General features: G+C 43.5%; 2 protein-coding genes across 5 annotated transcripts in view; one reads left to right on the top strand and one right to left on the bottom strand.

The window, feature by feature from the left end:
• The window catches only part of WNT5B (Wnt family member 5B), a 116,553-nt gene that overhangs the window by 37,725 nt on the left and 53,782 nt on the right, over positions 1–25,046 (bottom strand). Inside the window, exon 2 of one of the 2 annotated variants that reach the window (XM_019654129.1) lies at positions 20,664–20,776. The exons of the other annotated variant lie outside the window; for it this stretch is intronic. The gene's annotated coding sequence lies outside the window, so the exon portion shown is untranslated. The remainder of the gene's footprint in view (positions 1–20,663; positions 20,777–25,046) is intronic. 2 annotated transcript variants of the gene reach the window in all.
• Positions 15,817–25,046, top strand: part of FBXL14 (F-box and leucine rich repeat protein 14) — a 41,901-nt gene continuing 32,671 nt past the window's right edge. The window contains exons 1-2 of one of the 3 annotated variants that reach the window (XM_019654128.1): positions 15,822–17,143; positions 20,541–20,645. In XM_019654128.1, the coding sequence (XP_019509673.1) occupies positions 15,945–17,143; positions 20,541–20,616 (1,275 nt within the window). In that variant the 5' untranslated portion in view covers positions 15,822–15,944 and the 3' untranslated portion in view covers positions 20,617–20,645. Of the gene's footprint in view, positions 17,144–20,540; positions 20,646–25,046 lie in introns of all 3 variants that reach the window. The other 2 variants (XM_019654126.1, XM_019654127.1) reach the window with 2 other exon arrangements.

Below are 25,046 nucleotides of genomic sequence, written 5' to 3'. Positions count from 1 at the left end.
TTCTTCTTTATCAAGATTGCTTTGGCTGTTTATTCTTTTGTGGTTCCATACAAATTTTAGGATTAGTTCTAGTCCTGTGAAAAACGCCATTGGTATTTTGATAGGGATTGCACTGGATCTTTAGATTGCTTTGGGTAGTACGGACATTTTAATTATGTTATTTCTTCTTATCCATGAGCACAGTATATGAGTCCATTTATTTGTATCTCTTTCGAGTTCTTTCTTCAATGTCTTATAATTTTTAGGTCTTTTATCCCCTTGGTTAAATTTGTTCCTAGGCATTTTTTTTTTTTATGTATTGCAAGTGGGATTGTTTTCTTAATTTTTCCTTTTGATAGTTTGTTTATTGATGTATAAAAATGCAACTAATTTCCGAATATTAATTTTGTATACTGCTACTTTACTAAATTCATTTATTAGCTCTAGCAGTTTTTTGGTGGAATCTTTAGGGTTCTCTCTTCATAATATCATGTCATCTGCAAATAATGAGTTTAATTTCTTCCTTTCTAATTTGGATTGGCTTTCTTTTTCTTGTCTGATTGCTATGTTTAGGGCTTCCCATATTATGCTGAATAAAAGTGGTGAAAGTGGGCATCCTTATCTTGTTCCTGATCTTAAGGAGAACACTTTTAGCTTTTCCCCCACTGAGTATGAGGTTAGCTGTGGATTTGTTGTATATGGCCTTTATTATGTTGAGGTGTCCCACTTTGCTGAGAGTTTTTTGTTTGTTTGTTTGTTTGTTTTTTTAGCTAAGCCATCCTGCCGCCAGTTGGCAGCGCAGCGGCTGCTCAGATCGGGCTGGGCATCGAACTGCTATTGCTCAGAGCTTGCACTCTTGAGCAAGCTCTTAACCAACTGAGCCACTCGGCCAGCCCTACTGAGAGTTTTTTTAATAAAAAAATGGATTATGGATTTTGTCAAACACTTTTTCTGCATCTATTAATATGATCATATGATGATATGATTTTTATCCTTCATTTTGTTTATGTGGTATATCATATTGATTGCAGATATATTCAACCAATCTTGAATTCCAGGAAAACAATTCCATTTGATCATAGTGTATGACCTATTTGACATATTGCTAAATTTGGTTTGCTAATATTTTGTTGAGGATTTTTGCACCTATGTTCATCAGGGACATTGGCCTATAATATTTTTTTTGTTTGTAATGCCTTTCTCTGGTTTTGGAATCAGGGTAATGCTGGCCTCATAAAATGAGCTTAGGAGCCTCCCCTCCTCTTCAATTTTTTCAAATAGTTTGAGAAGTATAGGTGTTAATTCTTCTTTGAAAGTTTGGTAAAATTCACCTGTGAAGCCATCTGGTCCAGGACTTTAGTTTGTTCGAAATTACTGGTTTGATTTTGTTAGTAGTTATCAGTCAGTTCAGATTTTGTTTCTTCTTGATTCAGTCTTAAAAGATTGTATGTTTCTAGGAACTTAGCCATTTCTTCCAGGTTGTTCAGTTTGATGGCATATAATTGTTTGTAGTATTTTCTTATAATCCTGTGTTTCTGTGGTGTCAGTTGTCACGTCTCCTTTTTTATTTCTATTTTATTTATGTGAGTCCTCTTTTTTCTTGATGAGTCTGCTTAAAGGTTTATCAATTTTGTTTATCTTTTCAAAGAACCAGTTCTTGGTTTCATTGATCTTTTGCATTGTTTTTTGTTTTTAAGGCTCCATTTCATTTTTTTCTGCTCTGATCTTTATTATTTCCTTCTTCTACTCACTTAAGGCTTTTTGTTGTTGTTGTTGATTTTTTTCTAGTTCCTTTAGGTTTAGGATTATTTGAGATATTTTTCTTGTTTCTTGAGGTAGGCCTGCATTGCTATAAATGTCCCTCTTAGAACTGCTTTCGCTGTGTCTCACACACTTGGAGTCATTGTGTTTTAATTTTCATTTGTCTCGAGGTATCAATTTCAGGCCCTTTAAGAGGATGCCTGTATCTACAGCAGCCCTCCATCTCACCTGGACTGAATTCCCACTGATTGTCACAGCCAGATATTGTGGGAACTCCTCTTCCTGGCATTGATGCTCTGGGCTGGGGAGTCCAGTGTAGGTTTGGGACCCCTCGCTCCTCAGGAGGTACCTCCACAGCTGAGATCTCCCTCCTGATTCTTTTTTTAATTACTAGTTTTAGGTGTATAAAACAACATAATAATGAGACATTTACACCCCTCACTAAGTGCTAATCCCACCAAGTCTACTACCATCTGAAACTGCATAGCTATTACAATTCCATTGACTATATTCCCTATCCTGTACTTTACATCCTGTGAATGAATATGAATGAGGTCTGAAAATGAAGTTTGCAAATTTGTTGCAACGATGTTGCTAACGTTTTTTGATATCAGAGGGAGTATTCATTATGAATTTGTACCAACTGGAAAAATAGTTAACCCACTTTACTATTTGGAAGTGCTGAAAAGGCTGCATGAAAAGTTAGATGAAAATGACCTGAACCTTTCACCAGTTCATGGCTCTTGCATCATGACAATGCACCAGCTCACACAGCACTGTCTGTGAGGGAGTTTTTAGCCAGTAAACAAATAACTATTGAAACATCCTCCCTACTCACTTGATCTGGCCCCCAATGACTTCTTTCTTTACCTGAAGATAAAGAAACTATTAAAAGGAAGGGGTTTTTTTTTTGTTTTTTTTTAAAAGATTTTATTGGGGAATTGGGGGAGAGGAACAGCGTTGGGGAATCGGGAAAGGGGAATAGACAAGTTGCTGTCCTTTTGTTCTTCAGTCTCATTGTGGAGGATGTCACTTCACTGGCCCATGTTGGTATTATAATCATTGCGTTCCTCCCAGGTGAGGCAGTTGCTTGCCAGCCATTGGACGACTGCTCACAGCAGCTCACGAAAGCTCACGCCAGCTGCTGGCTGCTGACGCTGGCTGCCAGCCACTCACGGTAGCTTGAGGCAGCCCACTGTAGCCCCACTGCAGCCTACACTGTCACTGGCCAGTCACGGCAGCCCAGCTCCAGGTCGAGCTGTTGTTCACCATCTTAGCTGTAGAGGGCACAGCATCACTGGCCCTCATGTGGAAACCGAACCGACGGCCCTGCTGCTCACAGCTCGTGCTCCCAAGCCAACTCTTAACCAAGTGAGCCACTCGGCCGGCCCAGAGTCTATTTGTTTTGTTTGTTTGTTTATTCTGTTCTTTAGATTCCGCATATAAATGAGATCATATGGTATTTGTCTTTCTCAGTCTGCCTTATTTCACTTAGCATAGGTCCATCCATGTTGTTGCAAATGGTATGATTTCATTCTTTCTTTATAATACTCCACTGTATTAATGTATCACAATTTCTTCATCCAATGCCCTTGATGGGCATTTCGGTTGTTTTCATATCTTGGCTATTGTGAACAGTGCTACAGTAAACACAGGGGTGCATATATTTTTTTGAATTAGTGTTTTGGATTTCTTTGGATAAATACCCAGGAGTGGAATTGCTGGGTCATAAGGTAGTTCTATTTTTAATTTTTTGAGGAACCTCCATACTGTTCTCCACAGTGGCTGCACCAATTTACATTCCCTCCAACAGTGCACAAGGGTTCCCTTTTCTCCACATCCTCGCCAACACTTGTTATTTGTTGATTTATTGATGATAGCCATTTTGACAGGTGAAAGGTGGTATCTCATTGTGGTTTTTATTTCCATTTCTCTGATGATTAGTGATTTTGAGCATCTTTTCATGTGTCTATTGGCCATCTATATGTCCTCTGTCCATTTTTTAAATTGGGTTTTTTGGTGTTGAGCTGTATGATCTATTTATAAATTTTGGATATTAACCCTTATCAGATGTATTATTGGCAAACATCTTCTCCCATTCAGTAGGATGTCTTTCCCTCCTGATTCTTAACACTACACATGGGTGTGGGACCAGCCCGTTTCGTGTCTCTACCCATCCTACCAGTCTCGATGTGGCTTCGTCTTTATATCCTTAGTTATAGGAGTTCTGTTCAGCTAGTCTTCAAGTGGTTCTCAAGGGTGGTTGTTCTGTAATTTGGTTGTAATTTGATGTGGTCATGGGAGGAGGCGAGCACAGCATTTTCCTACTTCACCACCTTGACTGGAAGTCCTCTCATTCACTGTTACCCATTACTTTCATGGATTTGGTGTCATATAGTAACTGCATCCTAGCAAGGATGGGATGCTAAACATATTGTTAAGGCAGCGAAACAATGGTTTAGAATGTGGTTTCTAGTTGTAGACTATAGAAATCAAATTCCATTTCAGTCAGGTGTTTGGTCTTGAGCTCAAGTTCTCTCTCTATGCCAGTGGTTCTCAACCTTCCTAATGCCACGACCCCTTAATACAGCTCCTCATGTTATGGTGACCCCCAACCATAAATTTATTTTCGTTGCTACTCTATAACTGTAATTTTGCTACTGTTATGAATCATAATGTAAATATATTTTTGTTTTCCAATGGTCTTAGGCGACCCCTGTGAAAGGGTTGTTTGACCCCCCCCAAAGGGGTCGCGACCCACAGGTTGAGAACCACTGCTCTTTGCCACAGTTTCCTTTTCTGTAAAATGGAGATAATAGTGGAATCTACTTCATAGTGTGAAGATTGTGGGGCCAGCTGGGTGGCGCAGTTGGTTAGAGCATGAGCTCTGAGCAACAGGGTCGCTTGTTCAACTCCTGCATGGGATGGTGGGCTGCGCCCCCTCCCGCCCACCCCCCACAACTAGAATGAAAGCAGCAACTGGACTTGGAGCTGAGCTGCACCCTCCACAACTAAGACTGAAGGACAGTAACTTGACTTGGAGCTGATGGGTCCTGCTAAACACAATGTTCCCTTCCACAATTCCACAATTAAAAAAAAAGATTAAATATTGTGTTCATATATGTGAAGACCTTAAAATAATGTATAATACACAATAAATGCTCAATAAAGATTAATTATTTTCATTATGATCAAGAAGTGCACTGGGAGGTTATCCCATTTAATCCTCACAAAACTCCCAAGATGTATAAAGCACTAGTCCCATTTTACAGACAAGAAAACCAAGGCTCCAACTGGTTAAATAACCTATCCAAAAACACAGAGCTAAAAAGTGACAAATTCAAGATTTTAACTCAGACTCTGTCTGGCTACAAAATCTAGGTTCTTTTTACTACATCACTTAGGGAAAACTTTAGTCTTCATACCAGAGGAGCTTATGATCTAAAAGACAAAAGATGTGGGTAAAAAAACAACATACGAGGTGTGATCAAAAAGTATGGTGAACAGGGCCAGCCAAGTGGCTCAGTTGGTTAAGAGCACGAGCTCTGAGCAACAGGGTCTCCGGTTTGATTCCCACATGGGCCAGTAAGCTGTGCCAAAGCTGAGCTGCCGCTGAGCTGCCACTAGGCGGCAGGATGGCTCAGCTGGTGAGAGCACATGCTCCTAACAACAAGGTTGCCGGTTCGACTCCTGCATGGGATGGTGGGCTGCGCCCCCGCCTCCCCCCGCAACTAAGATTGAACACAGCACCTTGAGCTGAGCGCCTACGAGCTGCAGATGGGCAGTCAGATGGCGATTGGACTTGGAGCTGAGCTAGGTGCGCCCTCCACAACTAAGACTGAAGGATAACAACTTGGCTGTTTCCCTCCTCCAGTTCCCCCAATTAAAAAAAAAAAATCTAAAAAAAAAACCCAAAAACAGTGAACGTTTAAATTTTTAAAACAATTTATTACACTAAAAAACACATTGCCATTAATCCCTCTCAAAATACTCCCCCTCACTTTGAACACACTTTTCCCATCGTTCTTGCCACTTTCTGAAGCAGTTCTGGAAGTCCTCTTTCATGAGTGTCTTTAGTTGCGTTGTCATGACTGCCTCGACGTCCTGAGTCATTTTGACTTTGGGGAGGAGCCAGAGGTCGCATGGTGCCAGATCCGGTGAATAAGGTGGATGAGGGCATACCGTAATGTTTTTATTTGACAGAAATTGCCATACCAGAAGCGATGTGTGACATGGAGCCTTTCCATTGTGATCAAACAATACAATGAATTCTGCTGCCGAGTGCCATCTAACGGAAAGGCAGGGATCTTCAATACAGGAAGCGACGCATCAAACCTTAGTAACAGTGTGTGACAAATTTCAACTTGTTTGGTGCAGTCAGTCTGGTGTGAGCTACGGTTGAGAGAAGGTGTGTTTTAAAGTGTGCCATAAATCATCATGACAATGCTCCGTGTCACACATCACTTCTGGTAGGGCAATTTCTGTAAATAAAATAATTATGGTGTGTCCTCATCCACCTTATTCATTGGATCTGGCACCATGCAACTTCTGGCTCTTCCCCAAAGTCAAAGTGAACATGAAAGGTAAACATTTTGAATCGATTCAGGATATCAAGGCAGCCATGACAGTGCAACTAAAGACACTCACGAAAGAGGACTTCCAGAACTGCTTCAGAAAGTGGCAAGAACAATGGGATGTGTGTTCAAAGTGAGGGGGAGTATTTTGAGAGGGATTAACCGCAATGTGTCTTTATTTAAACATTCACCATATTGTTTGATCACACCTCGTAGTTTCTTTTCTATATTACTTTTATTTTACCAAAAAGGGAGAGACTGCATATAACTTAACAAAAGTTGTAAAGTAGGAGAAAGAAAAGGGTGTAGTAGGAAGTTGTTCTACCAGTGGTGCCCAGTGCCATGGTCCCAGGTCAGCAACATAGTATCACTGGCTAGGAATGCAAATTCTCAGGCCTCACCCCAGACCTTCTGACTCAGAAACCTTCAAAGTTTTTCTCAAGTTAGAGAACCACTGCTCTAAACAAAAGAAAGTGTGAGTTGGTATTGAAAAGATAGGTCAAGGGCAACAGAATGGATATTTGTCTAGAAGAAGAGGATTTTGGGACTATTTCCTGGTGATTTAATGGAATATGCTAGTCTTCCTGACTTACAGAGGAGAAAATGACGTGCAAACAGATACGTGGTTTGTTCTAAGTGGAAGATCGTTTTATTATGCTCTTGCACTTTTGCTATGTTTCCGCTCCTTTAACCTGCATATTTTTTTTCTGCATGTTTCTTAAAAACAGGAAACGTTTAAAAAATGTTTAACTGTCAGCAAATGTATATTTGTACAATTTTGGGGAACATCTGGGAGGAGGTTTTTTTTTTCCCACAATGCATTTATTTAAAAAAAAAGGGGGGGGCGCGGCCGGTTAGCTCAGATGGGTAGAGCACAGGCTCATAACACCAAGGTTGCTGGTTGGATTCCCACGTGGACCAAGGAGCTGCACCCTCCACAACTAGATTGAAGACAACTACTTGACTTGGAGCTGTTTTATTATGTCCCTACTGTGTGACAGGTTCTACACTAGGCTCCTCCTTCTCATGGATTTTTTTTCCTCTATGAATTCTCATAATAGCTCTGTAAACAAAAATTACTTTGATTTTTATAGATTAGGAAATTGAAGCTCAAAGAATTTAAGTCACTTTGCCGTAGGTCATGCAACTGTAATGGGAAATCTTGGGTTCCAACGCACAACTTCAGACTCCAAGTCTGGTGTGCATTTAGCTCACAAAGCTGCCTTGAAAACAAAGGTGTGTTAAGGGGCCCTCATGTCACAGGCACTCAAGGGAGACAGGCACAGAAGCCACCCTTGCACCAGGGCCTTCCAGAAAGCAAGGCAGAACCTTGAATGGCACCCCTTCTCCATCCCTGCCTGGATGTGTAACATCAAGTTCTTGTCAGAGAAGGGTGAACTGGGCAAATGAGAAAGCCAGCCAATTAAAAAAATATATTTTTTTCAAGGAAATCTTGGTTGTAAAAACAGTAGCAAAGTCCAAACCATGAACTAAAAAGTTCTGACTTCAGATACTGAATTCCAATTCAGATAAAGAAGAGTTAAAGCTTCCTTATTCTTGGGGGATGGGGCATGGGGGACGAGGGGAGAAGCGAGCTAAGAATTCTTTGAAATGGTGATTTCTTAACAATTAACCTAGGGCCACAGAGTGGCGCATTGGTTAAGAACTGGCTTGGGACCCCAGAGGGCCCCAGTTCAGATCCCACATATGAGGGCCAGTGACACTGCCCTCCACAGCTAAGATGCTGAACAACAGCTCAACCTGGAGCTGAGCTGCCTTGAGTTGCCGGTGACGGCGCAGGCTGTAGCCCCTGTGGCAGTGGGTTGCCATGGGATACCGTGTGTAGCCAGCAGCCAGCCAGCAGCCGCAGTGAGCGGCCGTCCAGAAGCCTGCGACTGATCTGCCTCACCCGGGAAGAGTGCAACGATGGTGCCAACTTGGGCCAGTGAAGCAACGTCCTTCACAACTAGACTGAAGAACAAAGCGACAGCAACTTGTCTGTTCCCCTTCCCCCAATTCCCCAGCGCTGTTCCCATCCCCCAATTCCCGAATAAAAATCTTTTAAAAGATTTTTTTTAAAATCTTTTTTAAAAAATCTTTTAAAATCTTTTAAAATCTTTAAAAAAAATTTTTTTTAATTAATTAAAAAAAAATTAACCTAACTGGGGGGTGACTAGTTAGCTCACTTGGTTAGAGCATGGTGCTGATAACACCAAGGTTGCCGGTTCGATCCCCACATGGGCCACTGTGAGCTGCGTCCTCCCTAAAAGAATCAACTATGTCATTGTAGCAAGAAAGCAATGTGTAATCAATGACCACGGCTGTTCCCCAATAAAAAAAATAATTTTTTTTAATAAAATTAACCTGATACCTCAGTATGGAAGAGCCATAACAACATGTGACAATGTATGGTTGCTATCACAGCATTCTTATTCTTATTTTTTTCTTGTTGCCACGCAGCTGTCCAGCCGTCTGCCCCCCCCCCATGTTTAACCCTAAACTGACCCTTTTGAGGACACTGCTCATACACCTTGTTTCTCACTGTTTGGCCCCAAAGGATGGCCGGTTAGTCAATGATGGGTAAGATTCCTCGAGGGAGGAACAACCTAAGCCAGGCACGGTCACATGGAAGCCATCAGGAGAAATCTCGGGGCTGATGGAGGTGGGCATGGGCCCTCACCCGCCCCCCAAAGAGACTGGAGGTCTTCTACCTCTGTAGCTACATTCCTTCCCGCCACCTGCTTGGGAAGTGACCTGATAATGTGATAGCATATGTCCTCAGCATAATAATCTTATCTTCCTGGGGTCTTATGCATATAGGGTGTGTGAAGGCAGAGCATCTGTCTTATCTTATCGCAGCAGGAGACTCTCTGTAATAGCAGCTTGCAGGCATGGGTAATCTGGCTTGAGCAAGTTCTCAGGAATGAGACTCACAGACTGTGGAGAGAACAATGCTACTTCCGGGTATGTAGAGAAATAAAAGCAGTGTGTCAGCCTGATTCGGGGCTCCACGAGGCTGGAGACCCTTGGCCCCATGCTCATTTAACTCTTGGCTGCTGTTTCTTTTATTTCTTAACCCTTCGCCGCCCCCTCTTGTTCTCCCACTGCCCATGTCGTGCGGGACACGACATTTTCTAAACAAGGAAGGAAAAACTTCAGCCTGTTCTCTTCATCAGTTTCCATGTTCTGAAATGCCCTTCCTCCCATCAACACCTATTCAAATTCCAGGCTTCCCAGTGGTGGTCCTCTATACTGAAACACTGTATTTTGATCACTGTTGGCACTATAACACTAACAAATAAGGTTACTGTCAGCGGGTGTTTGATAGCTTATTGCTGGTCCTACATCCATAAAGGCAGACAACCGTCTTCAACATCTTTGTCTACTTCACAGCACAGAGTGCACAAAAATTGTATTACTATTTCCCAAATGACTGAATGACTAAAAACCCACCTTTTAAAATGTTCAGTGCCGTGCAGAAGCCTACATTTACAGCACAGCCTCTTTTTTTTAAGAGTTATCATAGCTACCTGTTTTGTAACAAGTACCTATGGTGCTTGTTAATATTAACAAATAATAGCTGATATTTGGAATTATCCTATCAAAGTACTTCTAATCCTTTCATCTGGAGCCTAAAAATATGAAAAAACCTGTTAAAGTTAATACTCAAAAGTTGCAAATACAAGTTTCTCACTTCCAGAGTAGAGGTGGGGGAGTGGCCATTCATCTGGAAGTGGTTATTACTAGTACCTCCTTTCGGACTCAAGAGTTTTTCCAGCTTGGACAACAGCGTGTACAGTCATCCCGAGAGGGCTCTAGCTACTCAGATCTCAGGACTTTATTTTTATTGTGGTAGCTAAAGCCCATGTTTACAGGATATAGCAAACTAATAACTTGCGAAGACTAAACAAATATCTGAGGGTGTTCCTGGCAATTTGTTGATGTGAGAATAAATTCACCCATTTTTCTTTTTTATTTACATCTTTATTTCAAAATGTTTGTTTAAATCTTTTCATTTTTAATTGTGGTAAAATACACATAACATAAAATTTACAATTTTAACCATTTGTAAGTGTACAATTCAGTAGCATTAAGTATATTCACATTATGCAACAAATCTCCAGAACTTTTTCATCTTGCAAAACTGAAACTACACCCAATAAACAATAGCTCCCCATTTCCCCCTCTCCCTAGCCCCTGGGAGGCTACCATTCCACTTTCTGTTTCTATGAGTTTGACTTCCCTAGGCACCTCTTATAAGTGGTATTATACAGTATTTGTCTTTTTTGTGTGTGTGTGACTGGCTTATTTCACTTAGCATAATGTCCTCAAGGTTCATTCACACATGTCACAGCATGTGACAGGAGTTCCTTCCTTTTCAAGGCTGAATAATATTCCATTGTATGTACATGCCACATTTTCTTTATCCGTTCATCCATCAATGGACACTTGGGTTGCTTCCACCTTTTGGCTGTTGTGAATAATGTTTCTGTGAACATGGCATACAAATATCTCTTTGAGACTCTGCTTTCATTTCTTTTGGATATACAAGTATACCCAGAAGTGGGATTGCTGGATCACAGGTAGTTCTACTTTTAAGTTTTTGAGGAATGGCCATCCTGTTCTCCACAGCAGCTATACTATTGTACATTCCCAATAACAGTGCACCAGGGCTCTAATTTCTCTACATCCTCACCAACACTTGTTATTTTGTTTTATTAATAGTAGACATCCTAATGAGTGTGAGGTGATCTCTTATTGTGGTTTTGACTTGCATTTTGCTAACGAATGCAAATCATTAAGCATTTTCATTTGCTTGTTGGACATTTGTATATATTATTTGAAGAAATGTCTGTTCAAGTCCTTTGCCCATTTTTAAATCAGTTATTGGGGTTTTTTTGTTGCTGCTTAACAGTTCTATTTGCAGTCAGTGAATCAAGTCCTCATCCTCTCTTATTTATAATATTCCAACCAAGAGACGCCCCAAGGGACTCTCCTGCTTAGAAATACTAAGAATACAGAGAATTTGCTCTCAAGAAATCTTGAAGTAGGAAAGTAATTAAAAAGGCACCATTTTATAAACATCAGGTATCCATTGCTATTGGTTGTCCAGAACTCTTGGAGAAGTTGTGATATGTTTAAAGGCTTTCATGAAGATATAGTTTTGTTATTGTTGTTCTCATTCATTTCAGTTCACAACATTTACAGAGTGCCTACTGCATAGCAGGCATCATGCCATGGATATGTTAGAGTTAATAAAAAACACAAAAAAGTATCCTAACTCCTTGATCCAACACCCATCAGCTAGAGTCTGGGTGACCACTTTTGGATATATAGTTGATCCTTAAACAATGTGGGGTTAGGGGAGCCTACTTCCAGGTAGTGGAATATCCGCGCATAATTTTTGACTCCCTCAAAACTTAAACTATAGTCCGCTGGTATCTGCAGGAGGTAAATGGTTCCAGGACCCCCATGGATACTAAAATCCATGGATGCTCAAGTCCCTTATATAAAATGGCATAGAACAATGCACACAAAGAGCTCTCTGCATCGTGGATTTCCAACTGTGGATGGAAAATACTGTTTTCGATCCATGGTTGGTTGACTCTTCCAATGCAAAACCCGGAATTCAGAGGGCCAGCTGTATATTTATTGAAAAATAATCCGAGTAGTAGTGGACCTACACAATTCAAACCGGGTTGTTCAAGGGCCAACTGTATATATTTTTGAATGAGAAGTTTAAAAAGCTACAGATCTCTTCTGATCTCTTCTGCCAGATGGTCCCTGTCTGAATGAGGAAGCATACATTCTTAAGTAAATCTGATATTGGGGTTGGGTTTCTCAATTTCCCCAGGCTCCACCTAGGTGAAAAACACACCCTATCTAAAAATCTAGTTTCTTTAAGATTCTTGGTAAAGTTTGTTTTTGTTTTTTAAAAGATTTTTATTGCGGAATTGGGGGAGGGGAACAGAGTTGGGGAAGGGGAACAGACAAGTTACTGTCCTTTTGTTCTTCAGTCTAGTTATGGAGGACGCTGTTTCACTGGCCCATGTTGGTATTATGATCATTGTGCTCTTTTTGGCTGAGGCAGTTGGTCGCTGGCCATTGGATGGCCGCTCATGCTGGCTGCCAGCCACTCACGGTAGCTCATGGCAGCCCTTTGTAGCAGGGGCTGCAGCCTACACTATCACTGGCCACTCACAGCAGCCCAGCTCCAGGTCGAGCTATGGTTCACAATCTTAGCTGTAAAGGGCGCAGCGTCACTGGCCCATCTGGGATTGGAACCAGATGCTCAGAGCTCGTGCTCCCAAGCCAACTCTTAACAACTGAGCCACTCGGTCGGCCCAATTCTTGGTAAAGTTTTAGAGAGGCTCCTTACACAAGGCTATCACTTCTGTTTCTAAACAGAGGTTCATAGCTCATTTGGAAAAAAATTCATTCTGGTTGCAACTCGTCGAATCATATACAAAAATCTCAACCTGTCCTTAAAATGCACACAAGCTATCCACGGGATTTTCTACTATGGTGTACATCTTTTCCAGACAATCAGAGTCTCTGGTCCATAATACCTTCTTCTATTTTTGTGTCCCAAATCTGAGCCTAAACCCCCAAGAAGCCACTGCACACGAAAATATTCTTAACCTCTTGCCTGCATCACGGACAATGTATGCTCCCAGGGCTGAGGAGACAGCAGGTCTAAGCAAGAGGAAACTGAGACCCAGAAAGCGGAGTCATTTCCTCAATGTCATCCATAGTCACCAAGTCTCCAGACTGCATAGGGATTTCGATGCCACACTACGTTTTCCCCACTAATGTTCATTTTGTTAGATGCTTCTTGATGTTTATTTTCTTATTTATTGAACATGAAAATAATCACATTGCTGAAAATCCTGGTAATATTTGTTTGAATGTCTTAAATAAAAGGTTCTGTATTAATACAACTCTAGAGTTCAACTCAAGAAAAAGTTTTGCTAGATCTAGGACCAGGTGGCCAACTTCTAGAGAAAGTGCTTCTATCACCTCTGCATGACTCTTCAGACTTGAAAATAACGGCCTGTCTGGAGGAGGAAAAATCCCCTAGGCTCCTTCTCTTTAGGTCAGGCCCCCAGTCTAGAAAGTCCTCCTCCCCTTTCTCCTTGTGTGGTCTAGCACTTTGTTTTGTGTTAAGTAGGATTAAGGTGCTTTGGATTAAGACCTTGACATAAATACAAACACATCTACATCCAAACAACAACAACACAGAGTGACTTTCATGTAGAGTTCAAGGGAAAAGTTTAGGCAGAAGTGACCAAGACAATAACAAGCTTCGATACACTCTAGGAAGAGTATTAGCCCAGGTATGCCCCAGAATTGTGACACTTATTGCTATAGCACATCTGGAATCCTCTGGATGACTAACAATACAGTCTATTATTTCAGGATGGTTATAAAAATCTATTGGCCTCACACCAGGTGTAATGCGGGTGAGGCAGCAAACTTGGAAGAATTTTTGCTTTTGCATTTTCTGATTTAGGAATAGGAGAGGTGGGTGGGTGGGGATCTAAAATGTATTATGCCTATTAGTGAATCTGTATGTCCTTGGTCTAGTACTGATCTCTTGGGCAAAAGAGAAGCGGCCAAAAAATAACAATCTCACATGTTGAAAATGGAACCCATTCAAACTCTTGTTCAGGACCTCAAAAAAATCAATGAAACCATTTTCTTTTTGATAGCTAAATCAGGTTTCCTTGTATTGTATTTTATTGTATGGATCCATAAATTCATTAAAAATGTAGAGGGTCATTTTCTCTGATTCAAAAATTCTTGGTTTGGGGGTAACATGAGTGTGTGAAATCCTATCCTCTCTGTGGGCACTTAAGACCCAGGAACCACGTTCTAGAATTGAGCATTGCCCTGGTTCCATAAAACACAGTTTATAAACAAACAGACATTTGCTGGAGCACCTTAAACCAAGTCCAATGGTCATTCTAGTTTATAAACAAGCAAATCTGTATTGTCACATACAAATAAATTGACTATCAGCATAATTGTGCCATACAGCGTGTATATAGTCCAAGAGACTACTAAGAAAGAAGAAGATCATAAAACAAGGCGAAGGGAAGGCTGCTGCCTTCTAAGTGCAAAGCGGGCTGGGTAGGTGCCTGGGCATCTGTGGCGCTGCGACAGTTCACAGTTCCCCAGCGAAGTACGGAAGTGGAGGGAAGTTTTGGTGTATAAAGTACTGAGGGAAACACACTCACAACTGTGTCTGGAAACACCCAGGACATGCTAAAAGGAAATAATAAGGGATAAATCTAGAATAAGGACTGGAGAGGGTCAGTGTTAAGCTAAGGAATGAATGAATACAGCTGAGTTTCTCCATAATTTAGGGTTAAAGACTGGAGAGAAAGGAATCGTAGGAAACAACCCCATTGGGGAGAACTGGAGGTGTGATAACAGAGAAGTGTTAAGGGGTATTAGGGACAGTAAAAAAAAAAAAGTAAAAGGAAGGAGAGTAGGGGTGATGATTATTGAGCACTACTACTGGGAGGAGGGTCTTGCAGGGATAATAAAAGGGAGAAGGGTGGAAGTAAAGGTCAGGAATTATCGAGGTAAACTATGGGAAAAGACTGCAGGCGTCAGTAGCAAAGAAAAAGAGGAGCAGGGCTGGGGCGTGGCCCAGAAAGGGACTGGCTCAATAGCGGGCTACGGGGTGAAAAGAAGGGTGGGGAAGAGCTTGGCTGACAGCAGCTCTCAAATGGCGCCTACAGGGTTAAAGACCAGGGGAGGGGGAGAAGAGGCTGAACTCGGTTTCCAGGGTAACGGCTCCGACAGTTCCGGCAGCGCAGGCTCGTACCATTGCGCAGCGCGCGCGGGGGGACCGCGAGGGGAGGAGGGCCGCGCAAAGGAGCAGTCGAGCTGAGGGGTACGTCCCGGACGCTACCAACCGCGCCGCCCGCCTGCTCGCTCCGGGGTCCGCGCAGAGCCGCGCTCCGGCCGCCCGGCCGCCGCGTCCTCCGTGCCGGGCCGGCAGCCTCCAACTGCCAGCGGACGGCAGGGGGGAGGGAACTTGCGCTCAGTGGCCCAGAGTGGCCTCCTGGTCCCCCCGCCTGGGCGGCGGAGTGCGGGCGGCCCGGGCTGGGAGGTTTGAAAAGCGACGAGAGACAAAGGCAGCAGGAAGCTTCCTCGGCGCCGGGAGCCCGTGCGCGTAGCCCTTGGGGCCCCTCGCAGCCCGCCGGCCCGGAGCGGCGGCGGCGGCGGCGGCAGGAGGCGGAGGATGCGGCAGGGGGCGTGGGAGCGGCGGCGGCACGGGCGGAGCGGCGCGGCCCGAACGCGGCGTGGTTAGACCCCAGGCGGCGGCGCGGCGGCGGCGGCCCGGCAGTCCGGCAGTCTGGGGAGTGAGTGAGGGGCGTCCTCCCCGCCCGGGATGTGAGGACCGAGCGGAGCCCGGGGCGGGGGGAGGGAAGGGAAGGGAGGCGAAGCCGGCAGGAAGGAAGGAAGGACGGACGGACCAGGAGGAGGAGCGGCGGCGGCAGCCGGAGCCGGAAGGCGGGGAGGGGCCGTCCGTTGGGCCCGAGGCGGCGGCGGCGGCCAGGGCTAACCGCTCTCGTCGCCTCCTCCCCCCGGCGCCGCGGAGGGGGGAGGAGGAAGATGGAGACCCACATCTCGTGCTTGTTCCCCGAGCTGCTGGCCATGATTTTCGGCTACCTGGACGTCCGGGACAAGGGGCGCGCGGCGCAGGTGTGCACGGCCTGGCGGGACGCCGCCTACCACAAGTCGGTGTGGCGGGGGGTGGAGGCCAAGCTGCACCTGCGCCGGGCCAACCCGTCGCTGTTCCCCAGCCTGCAGGCCCGGGGCATCCGCCGGGTGCAGATCCTGAGCCTCCGCCGCAGCCTCAGCTACGTGATCCAGGGCATGGCCAACATCGAGAGCCTTAACCTGAGCGGCTGCTACAACCTCACCGACAACGGGCTGGGCCACGCGTTTGTGCAGGAGATCAGCTCGCTGCGCGCCCTCAACCTGAGCCTGTGCAAGCAGATCACCGACAGCAGCCTGGGCCGCATAGCCCAGTACCTCAAGGGCCTGGAGGTTCTGGAGCTGGGGGGCTGCAGCAACATCACCAACACCGGCCTCCTGCTCATCGCCTGGGGCTTGCAGCGCCTCAAGAGCCTTAATCTCCGTAGCTGCCGCCACCTCTCGGATGTGGGCATTGGGCACCTGGCCGGCATGACGCGCAGCGCGGCCGAGGGCTGCTTGGGCCTGGAACAGCTTACGCTGCAGGACTGCCAGAAGCTCACCGATCTGTCTCTAAAGCACATCTCCCGGGGGCTGACTGGACTGAGGCTCCTCAACCTCAGCTTCTGCGGAGGCATCTCGGACGCGGGGCTCCTGCACCTGTCGCACATGGGCAGCCTCCGCAGCCTTAACCTGCGTTCCTGCGACAACATCAGTGACACGGGCATCATGCATCTGGCCATGGGCAGCCTGCGCCTCTCGGGGCTGGATGTGTCGTTCTGTGACAAGGTGGGGGACCAGAGTCTGGCTTACATAGCGCAGGGGCTAGACGGCCTCAAGTCTCTCTCTCTCTGCTCCTGCCACATCAGCGATGATGGCATCAACCGCATGGTGCGGCAGATGCACGGGCTGCGCACGCTCAACATCGGACAGTGCGTACGAATTACGGACAAGGGCCTGGAGCTCATTGCCGAGCACCTAAGCCAGCTCACTGGCATAGACCTGTATGGCTGTACCCGAATCACCAAGCGCGGCCTGGAGCGCATCACGCAGCTGCCCTGCCTCAAGGTACTCAACCTGGGACTCTGGCAGATGACGGACAGTGAGAAGGTCAGGTGAGGGCGGCAGCACCAGCTCCCCTTGCCCAGCCCTGTTTGCCCCTTGCCCCGCCCTGCCCGTCCTCCTGTCAGCACCACGCCCCCCTCTCACTCCACACGCACACTTATAGGTACATCATTGCAGTGGATGAGATGGGGGCAGTGACGAAGCCTCAGGCTCATTTTCTCCCCACGACACGTCCATTCATTGTACTTGGGGTTCCTCTGCTACCCCTACCGAACTCCCCTCTCTTTTAGCCTGAGAATGGAGAGAGGAACTCAGCTACTTACCCACCCACTCCTCTACTGGGGGAGGTAGGGCTGATTGAGCTACTGTATCCCCATTGCGTTGCATTTCAAAATGAGGGTTGGGGTGGGGAGTAACTCGTCCTTTAGACCCTGGGGAGTTGAGGAAAATGTCTGCCTTCACTTAAGCTTTCATTTGAATACTGTGATCTGGTTTTTATTTTGAAATGTATGAAAGCAAACCCAACTACAACGGCCTTTTCACCCTTCTTACACTTTGTAACTAATCCCAGCCTGTTCTCATCACTTCTTTTTTTACGTACTCTTGTTATTCACGCTCATTTCATTTTTTTCTTTTTTCCTTTTTTTGTTTTTTGAAGAAATTTGAAATCATGGCCCTTTTTTTCTGCTGAATATATTCTATATATTATATATATATATATATAAATTCTATATATGTATATATATATATATATATATGTGTGTCTGGCTACCTCGTTTTAGTTTACTTTTTTCTCTGAAGCCCTGGAATTCTACAAGAGAGATATTTTGAAACTAAAACATTTTTGTGCCTAGACTGGAAAGATGCCCATTGGGTTTGTATGTGTTTTTTGCTTTGGCTTCTTCCCAAGCCCCATCCATCCAGTATGTCCCACTTCCACTTTCTGGCTATAATTTTCTTTTTTTCCCCTGTCTATTGGGATTTGAGGGCCCGATGATGTTCCTAAATCTTGACTTAATTTATAGCACAAATGTGTGGGAGAAAAGAGAGTTGGACTTTGTTTGTTTGAGATGTCTTGCAAATGATATTATATATGCAAATTCTGCCCTACCCTCACCCTCTTCCAAGTTTCCCCACAAAAAGGTCACACGGTGAGGCTTCCTGTTGGAAGCAGAGGAGCAGAGTTGGCCTACAGAGCCCCTGGGGCTGTAATGTGAAGGGGAGGACACTGAATTTCATGTCTTATCTCTGTTGTGTTAATAAAATGGGAGTTTGTGGATTTTAAATAATTCTGTTTCTAAATGAAATGGAGTAGATGACTTTATTTTGGTGGGGATTGGGACTTGTGGCTTTAAAAAAAATCGCTTTTGAGTAGGATGTATATTTTTGTTGGATTTTTTTTGTTTGTTTGTTTTTATTTTTTTAGAATCCTCCACAGCAACATGCGAAACCATGGAGTTAAAGAAACCCAGAGACCTTTATCAATTAATTATACTGTTTGTGAATTTGTATAAATAATAACAAAGATCCTCTTAAAACATTTATATTCTTACAGTAAAAGGTTAAACTGATATTTATATAATAAAAGAGGAAATATGAAGTATGTTTTTGAAAAAAAAACAAAAAACCTTGTATCTGTGAATTATTTTGAAGGCAGTGTGTGTTTGGGTACATGCTAAAGTCAGGTGCTGTCTGTGTGCTTTCAAGTAAAAGGAAATAAGGCATAGACTTCAGTGCGTCCTCTGTGCTATGAGTAAGCTCACGGTTAAACATTTATTCTGTATAAGGTTTACTACTGACATCTAAATGTTTTGTTTCTAGAAATGTGATTAGATTGAAGATTTATATAATTCTTGGTTTTCAATTGTCAACGACATGGAAATTTAAAGAAACTGAACAAAATGAAACTTTAAAAAAAAAAAAACAGATTTGTAAGAGTCACAATTTCCCCAGGGTGGCCAGTTTTTCTTTGGGTGGAAGTGACATCTAGGGGTAATGTTCAAAAAATGGGTCCTGAGATGTGGAAGTGGGATGAAAGATGGGTTTCTTTGCATTTTGAGTGGGTGTAGGAGGATGTGAAATGGTGTAGGGTGGAGGGAACTGAAGCCATTGTTCAGAAAAGTTGAAAGAGTGCTGTCCTTGCTCCCTGTTCGCTGGCTCAGTCATGCATACTGAATCTCACAGTGTGAGTGCGGGTCCTGTTGGAAAGGAGGAGGGTAGCTCAAGTCCTCTTTTTAACATTCTCCTCCAGGCCTGACTGTATTTAAGCTTTTTCCTGGGGGGTGGGGAGGTTGGCCAGGAGTTCTTGTCCATTTGCATTTTAAGCACTTCCAAAGCTGAGGATGAGGGTTCTTAGGCTGAATTCAGGGCAGATAAATGAATACCAACAATTCCAGCAAAGTGTTCCCTTTAGACAATAACTAAAAACCTGACACCCTGTGGTTGGGCTGTGGAAACGGAAGAGTATAACTGCTCCAACAGTGGAGTAATTCATATTTCTGGTTTCACACAGGTCTTTCTTAGCTGTCTGAGATTTTTTAAACAAAAAATACTGATCCCAGCAAGAGCTGATAAGAGTAGTATAAAACTTTCCTGTATCAGCACCTCTTTCCAGGAAGAGAGCTAGAACCTAGGTTTCTTTTGGGTAAGATTGTTTTGTAAAATTTCCAAGCTTTCTGCTTAAGCATATCACAAAAGCTGCATTGTTCGATTTTGGAGAGCCATCACAATTGGGTCTAATTGAGCCTGACACTAAATCCATCTTCCTTTTCTTTGGGGAAGGTATAGATCTTTCTTCCCTCTGAGGTTACAGTGCTTACAGCCTAGGGGGGGTGGGGAGGGGGTGGGGGTGGCGCACGAGTGTGAGCCCTTGTAAGAAGTAGGGACTTTGAATTAGGGTTAGCTTTCTAATTTAGCATTTGACACTACAATGCATGAAGGTTACACAAGCTATAGGTTCTCAGATTGTTTTTCTTCTTCCAAGAGACTGCTTGGCTGGCTGTACAGATTCAGTCAATAAAAATTTGAGCACTTCCTAAGACTCAGGCTCAGTGCTCACATTCTTCATTTTATATGCAAAATAATCCTACCAACTGTAACTGGAAGGGTTTTCTGTTTTGATTGGTTTTCACTTTAAAGGTTAGCTATAAGCTTGACTGAAGGTTGGTAAATTAATGTTTGAGAATTAAGATCATGGGCCTAGTATCCTCATCCTGAACTGGGTAAACTTAAGAATATATTTGGAGTGTCTCTGGAAAAGATGAATAAACCACTTTCATCAGTCAAGGTCAACTTCTTATCTCTCAGCCTCTTTGGATAGGAAGAAAGGAGTATGAGTTGAGAACCAATGGTATGTAGTATGGACTACATAGTACTTTGCATGGTATCTGTAAATTTCTCCTTTTAGTCCTCAAAGCAGCCTGCTGAAACAGGTATCCTGTTTTCCAGAGAAAGCATACTGCTCCCCAGAAGTACCCGGCCACTTGCGGAGGAGAGCCAAAACTCAAACCAGGCCCATTTCTAAAGTCCAGCTCCCTTCTGCTCTATGAGAAGGTTCGTTATTGATCATACCTTGGTTTCCAGTAAGATGACCTCACAGAACTGAGTGGTAGCTGTTTGAACGCAGTGTGGACAAGCTCGTGCTGCAGAGCGCTACTTTAAAGGGGACAGGCTCTCCACCATACCTACAAGAGTGGAAAGAAATGCTTTTAAAGAATAGAAGCACTAAAGAAAAGGTGTTGATACATATTTTGTGGGAGGTCCAAAAGTTAAAATTCACTTAAGGGCAATTTTTAGAATAACAGAAAAAGCCTGGTTCAGGTATTTGCTGGAACGTCAGAATTGAAAAGCCAAAATAGGAACTCTAAATTTTTATCATCAAGAAGTAATAAACCTCAAGAGAAACTGGGTAATAAGAAAGGGCTCCGCAAACCTTTCTTTTCTAAGTCTCATTGGGCAGTAGCTCAGTAAGCTCTGGACTGGAAAGATTATCTATAAATGCAACTGCGGGGTTCAGACAGTTTCTGCAGCCCTCAAAGGACCACGGTAGGCCTCTAGCTAAGATTGCTGGGCGTTGTTGCGTAATTCTCCCTGCTATGTACTCCTTTCTGCCGAATTCCTGAGTCCCAAAGCGTATGGGGCAGGAGAAGGGGGTGGAGGGGGACTGACGACTTGATTGATTCCACATTTGGCAATAGTGACAAGGATGCTTGCCTAACTTCTTATAGTACATCCTTAAGTAGTTAAGGAAACTCAAACTGATCTATTCTTTCATGATTCAAATTAACAAGTACTTTGCTGAAAAAGCAAAGTACTATGTATAATGGTCCTTTTATTGGAGTTTCTTTTTAAAGGTAAGAACTTTCTCTTCAATAAGGACATAGGATATGTAAATTAAAGCCTGGCCTGTCCCCCACAAATCCTGCTGCTTCCCTGCACTGGTTACTAGGCAGATGATGGTCTTGGGATAGCAGTAAAACCTTTCACTTTGGGCTTAGAGAATTTGAACTCAAGTTTTCAAAGGGGAAAGGGTAGTGGCTCCCAGGGACCTCTGTGTTACCAAAGAAAAAGAGACTCGAGTAAAAGATCAGATTTGTAAAACAAAACCAAGACCGCATGCGGCATCTGACAACATCTCTTCCCAGGCTGTGAAAGGAGCCCCTGGCCTCTGCTCTGGGCCACTCTGCTCTAGAAAGTGGTTGTAGTTAAGTCATCTCCTGGTCATCCTCTCTGTTGTCTTTCTCTTCCTGGCATCAGACACCCCTCCTTTTTAAAAGTTAATTCTAGCTTTTAGTGGAGGGCAAGACCTAAATTTCGTGCCACTGTGAACCGGTGGAGTCAGGGGTGAGGCTTTTTGATTAAATAATGTGTATCGTGGGAAAAGCACAGGATTAGAAATTGGAAAGCTGCATTCAAACCTAAGCTTATGCTTACACCACATATTTATCTCATTTTTGTCAATGGACTTGTTCAAATATTGGGTAGCAAGTTAAATTTTTCAAAAAGTGAATGTTGTCAAACAGAAGAGACAGTCACACCTGGATCATTGCCAACGATTAATAATTTAGAACTTATCAAAGATAAGTACACAGCATGTGTATATATACTCTCAAGTCTTGGATAGAAAAAGGGGATGACGACTGCTAAATGTCCACAAATGATCCGTTTCAGTCTTTTCCTCTTTTCCAGGGAGTGCTCTGATTTTGCCAGGAGACGTTGCCTGTACCAACCCAGCACATTTGCAATGTGTAAAGCCAAGTCTTCCAGTTAGGGTGCAAGAGAGTGTAAACGAGATCTTAACTATGCAGCACTAGAGGGGAGTATGTTTAGCACCCCCGAACTAAAACAGTAGCAGTGCACTCCTCTGCCTGCTATTTGTTAACCCACAAGTGTAGTTTTTTAAAAAAGACAAGTTTTTATTATCTCATTACCCTTTGACTTTGTTTGAAAGACAAAGGCCACATATTCTTGTAAGTTTGCTTTTATTTGTGAAAGTGGAAAGTACTCCCAATTACAAAGAAGAGAAGAATGGGGTCTCCTGCAGCAGCAAAGAAACCCAGGTGGGTCAGTGAGTTAGGGATGTGATGTAGCCGGGAGAATTCAGGCATCACACAGTGTTCAACTTGTCTGTCTCAAAATGTTTCTTTTCCCAAATTTGGCAGGTATTGTACATTTAATTTCATAAATGGGGAAAGAGGCTTGACGGGTGAACAGCTCCTGGGTCGGTGATAGACGAGTCAATATCAGAACCAAGGCTGCTCCAGGCTGAATGACCCCATCAGAGGGCAGTCAACATGCAGGCAGCGCTTTGATCTTTCCCTGAGACACTGCAAAGCCCCACCCTTGCTTCAGAAAAGTGGGAAAACAGAGCCTACTTTCTTTGGGAGTAAAAAAAATCCCAAATACTGAAAGTTATTACTATTTAACAAGCACTAAATTACACAAACGTATATTCAAGAAGCCAAGAAACTAAGTTGGTAAATAGGGTACCCAAGTAGCTAGTGGTGTCAAATCTGCCACACGTTGTCCTCAGAGGACTTGAGCTGGTTTCCAAAACACTGCTTTGTCACAAATAGTAATGTGAAGTACAAACGCTGGAAATGTGTGCTAACAGTAAAGTAGCCTCAAAGCTAAGAACTTACACACGGTTAAAATGTTTGCAAATGTCTGTCACACAATCCTTTTATAAAATAAAATCGAGTTGCCAGAACACTAGCCATTTTCATTCAAGGATAAAAAGGCTTGACCTCACAGATGTTTTACTTATAAATTCCTCTTGTTTAGAAAGAATAAAAGGGTCTAATTTGTTAATATCAGGCACCTTCTTATGTTTATTACTCCTCAATTTATGTAATCCACACTCTAGTAGGGTCAGGCCTAGCACACAGCTAGCTGTCTGTCAGTAATTACAAGGCATCATGGAATCCAAATTACTGGAATTAGACTGTGGGAAAACAGATCTTTAAGACTGGATTAAATTCTTTTTAATAAATAGTGTGAAATTAATATGGCCTGGAAATCACTGTTTTCCTCATCTAAAAAGAATGAAAATGTACTAGCAACACCCATAATTCTAATTCTCCTTGGGAAAGCTTTACCTCACACTGGCATTTTTATGTACACATTTTGTATAGGAATAGCTGCCTGCTTCCAGTTTGCTTTTTGAGAAGCGGTCCATAAATAGGGAGGAACCAGAAAAATTAGTCCTGATATTCTTCAGAAAATCACCACGGCTAGAACTGGATAGATGGGTAAAATAAGGGAAAAATTACAATAGTTAAGCCCCTCAAATTTTTAATGTTCTTAGGTGGAACACAATGTCATTCATACCTTCCATTTTTACTTCAGCGTTTTAGGCCTTAGCTTCATATTGTAGCTCAAAAGCCCATTGCTGTGAACTGCCAAAAATAAAAAAGGACCAGTAGGTGTGTCTTAAGCAAACAATATGAAAATGACAAAATTAAATGTCAATTTCCAGCTAGTTCATTTCAGATACACAAAACTTGGACAGTCTTTCAGGAATCTGTAAAGCCAGTATGGCCTGGTCCTGTGGTCTCCCGGCTGGAGGAAGCAGAGGTGGCCTTCACATTTTCTGAGTTGCTCTCCCAACCCTGGCAGACATCTGTGCATTAGAGCCAGATGCCCTGCCATTGTGCTTCGAGTCAAATGGCCACAATCAGAACAGTGTGACCCAAAGGACGGCAGCTGGCCTGTCCTTTTCCCACATATTCGGGTCTAATTTTCAATGGAATCACAAGAGGAACTGCAGAAATGCACTACAGTAAGCACGACAGAGGACTTAAATGCCAATAGCCCCATCACCGCTTGCTTTAGAAATAAAAACGTTTATATGCAAGTTAGGAGATAGAGGTCAAGCACTATACTTTATTGAAAGGTGGGGTGGAAAATAACTTTTGTCTCCCTCTGGTTGTTCCTTGACCTCCCCTGTGCCCCCAAGAAACAAAAACCTCTTACCCACTCACACACAGTTCACCCTCCCCAGATGGGATGTAGCTATGTACCGTGCCCACAGCAGTATTAGAGCTGGACGTCCGACCTTGTGTTTTTCTTTATCCCAAGGTTATTAAGATGATTTTAAGATCCACTATAAGGAGCAAAATGTACGGTTAATGCAAAACTATTTGTTTCCCAAAGTGGAAAGATGAAATTTGTTCACAAAGTATGCAAACCCTATGTTTTGTCAGCAGGCGGCAGCATTGTCTGTGAGTTGGCATCTATTTCCAGCAGGGAACCCTGACCTCCTCCCCTCTTACAAATGCCCTCTGGCCACCTCGCGTCCTCTTCCCTCGTCCCCTTCCTCCCTCCCCCCAACACACACCCAAAAAAAGAATTTCCCCAGGGTATAAGAGTTGACAAAGAGGAATTTCATGTTGCCAAAAAAGATGAAATGGAATTTTAAAATATCAGTGAAACTACTCAAAGCAGCCTAGGTGC

Source organism: Hipposideros armiger, unplaced genomic scaffold, assembly GCF_001890085.2.
Source record: "Hipposideros armiger isolate ML-2016 unplaced genomic scaffold, ASM189008v1 scaffold_213, whole genome shotgun sequence".
Taxonomy (NCBI): domain Eukaryota; kingdom Metazoa; phylum Chordata; class Mammalia; order Chiroptera; family Hipposideridae; genus Hipposideros; species Hipposideros armiger.
Note: the sequence above shows the minus strand (reverse complement) of the source record. Positions and strands in the feature narration are given on the sequence as shown.